Here is a 2,876-nt window from a genome sequence, read left to right on the forward strand (position 1 = left end):
TTGATCGGGACACTTGGGGGGTTAGGTCAGATTATCAGCTAAATATACAGTGACTCCCTCAACCCAACGACCGCATATTCCGTTTTTGATATTTTGTGTCACGAAGGACGGAGAATATTTTGCAGGCAAACTGTACATTCGAAGTTTCCTATCTGTCAAACGTAAAAATTGTGGGTATATTTTTTGAAATGTGTCAGAGTATCTTTATAGCTCATCCTTTTTTGAAAACACTTTGAGATTTGTGCATAAACAATAACACTATAAAAAGGGGTCTCCATCTATAGACGAAGATATGCGATACTATGTAATTTTACATACTGTTCGCTACTGTTCATTCACTTTGTTTGATTTGACTCAATTATTGACTTGAACGTCGGAAGATCAATGTCAAGATCCTTTCTTGACCTGGCAACTAGTGCTCTTTTTAAGATGCAGGAGCACTTTAGAATCATCTTTGGATAGTGAGAAGTCCTTATTTGATCAATATTATAGAGCCACCATTCTCTGCTAATTATCTTCTCTATTTTTGGATAAAATCAAATATATTCTAAAGTTAATGAATAATATTCTTTCATATAGAAAAGATTATGTTTATTATTCCAACCCAAATAACTTTTTGTTAATCTTGTGGACGATGCCAAGAGATTCTGATGCTTTCCTCTTTCCCCCACAACTGTTTCATCTTTCGTTCTACCTTTAGGTTTGGCCTTGAGCACGGACACAGCTTTGTCATCGCTTTATGCAGAGGATATGAATCTCCAAGCCTTTCTGCCTCTTTCAGGAATCTGCATATGCATGCAGCGCCAGCCGTCGTTCTTATAAATTTCCAATCTATAGCTAGTTTGTTAAACTTGTACATAAATTTGAAAATGTCCAAGCTGAGGGTTCTTGATTTCCAGTACAACTTGGACAAGGGGCTGAAAGTCTTTAAATCCCTGTCAGCGTTGCGAGACTCGAAGGTCTCCGATTTGTTCGTGCGGTACGAGCCGAACGAGGTTGAGTTGCGCAAGGTGTTCGACAAAATCTCGAGCCGAAAGGATAAGATCGACGAGGGCGACCTCGAGCGGCTGGTGAAAATGACGCACACGTGCCACCTCCAGAGCAACGAGAAGAAAAAGGTTTGCGAGGCGGAGGAGGAGGCGAAGCGGATGCTGTGGGCGGCGGACCTGAACAAAGACGGAGTGGTGGACTTCGGGGAGTTTATGGAGGTGAACAGGAAGGGCGGGGTGAGGACCAGCGAGATCAAGAGCGCCTTCTGGATGTTCGATCAGGACGGCGACGGCCGGATAAGCGCCGCCGACATACAGAAGATGATGGTGAGGCTGGGGGAGAGTTGCAGCCTGGAGGACTGCAAGAGGATGGTGAGGCATGTGGACAAGAACCAGGACGGCGTGGTGGACATGGACGAGTTCATGGAGATGATGACCAGCACCATGAAGCTCATGTGATCGACCACTAAATGTGTATTAATTGCATATTGTTGTTTGGGAGATCGATTGCCAAGTAAATATCAATTAGTTGCAATAAATCTGTGACCAAGTAAATATGAATTAAAATCTAGGCACAAATATTAGTGACTTAATTTCAAGTTCCTTGATAATAACATGAGCTAGTAAACATTTATTCATTTAACAGTAAGTATTCTTATTCTTCTTTTATATAAATTATGACCTAGTAAACAATTTAAAATACATTTGTCTAAAATGCATAGAGAATACTCTCGATATCAAAAAATATAGAGAATCGTCATCTCGCATATATACTATGCAAACACAAAGTTAGGCACTGCACTCAAAGTATTTCGAGTAGGCCTCGTTTTCTATTATGACCTGACCATATCACTACTTAGCTTGCATACATACTATGCAAGCACTGAGTGATAAAGAACAAGATTGGTGTCGGTGCATGAATCCTAAGGAAACAGGGGAGTTTATTTACGCACATGAAAGCCTTGTAAAAAGACTCAGTGACCCTGTCCTTTGCCGGTGTTCCTCAAACCCAATGCAGCTGGTTCAGTGTATGCAAGTTCCAAGAAACTTCAGCATTTGCTGGAATTAGTTGCTCCTAAGCATTCATGGCAGTGGTCTTCCCCAAACAGCTAGTTGCCAAAGATTCTCTGAATTTACTAGTGTTGTTGTTAACAGTTGACCATTGACTAATCTTAGCTTGCTTCGCATATATACAAAGGCAGGCTCCATCCTTAACAATATGAAAACAGTGCGCCGTATCCTTGGAATTGGCAACAGAGGGAGCGTAGAAGGTAGCAGCACTACGAGGGCACAAAAGGCCTCAAGGGAACTGGTTGCATACTCGCATGGTACAGAGAATTTGGCACAACGAGGCAGGAGGAACCGGAGATATACCATTTGAGTATACATAATCTTCCAAACCACTTAACCTCTTGATTCAAGATTGGTGTTGTTCTTTGCTTCAAGATACAGATTTGAATGATGGAACCACCTAACTTTAGAACATCTGTTGATGGAGACTCCGTACAGTTCGTGTCTCATCTACAGGAGAATGCAAATTTTATGGAGTATTCATAAGATGATCTCATTCAGTCACACAATGTGACCAAGGATAATTTTAATTAATAACGGGTGACATTAAATACTGAATGAAATGATTGAAAGAGTGATGTCCATATATATATATATATATATATATATATATATATATATATATATATATATATATATATATATATATATATATAACAAAAAGGTTTTCCACTAAATATCACTTGATTTGATTCGAAATTAATTGGAGCATCAGAGTAAATTTCAAATCTTGAGTGAAATACGTGAATCCATATTTGCCGTTTTCGGAATCAAACCGAAACAAAGAAGTGGCGGGAGGGAGAGATTCAAAGGAAA

General features: G+C 39.8%; 1 protein-coding gene across 1 annotated transcript; it reads left to right on the forward strand.

Moving 5' to 3' along the window:
* The first annotated feature begins 869 nt into the window (after nt 1-869).
* On the forward strand, nt 870-1,448 carry LOC121986966 (calmodulin-like protein 30). Its single transcript, XM_042540889.1, has one exon. The coding sequence runs from the start codon at nt 870-872 to the stop codon at nt 1,446-1,448; it is 579 nt and encodes a 192-aa protein (XP_042396823.1).
* The last annotated feature ends 1,428 nt before the right edge of the window (nt 1,449-2,876 follow it).

This window comes from Zingiber officinale, chromosome 5B (genome assembly GCF_018446385.1).
Source record: "Zingiber officinale cultivar Zhangliang chromosome 5B, Zo_v1.1, whole genome shotgun sequence".
NCBI lineage: Eukaryota > Viridiplantae > Streptophyta > Magnoliopsida > Zingiberales > Zingiberaceae > Zingiber > Zingiber officinale.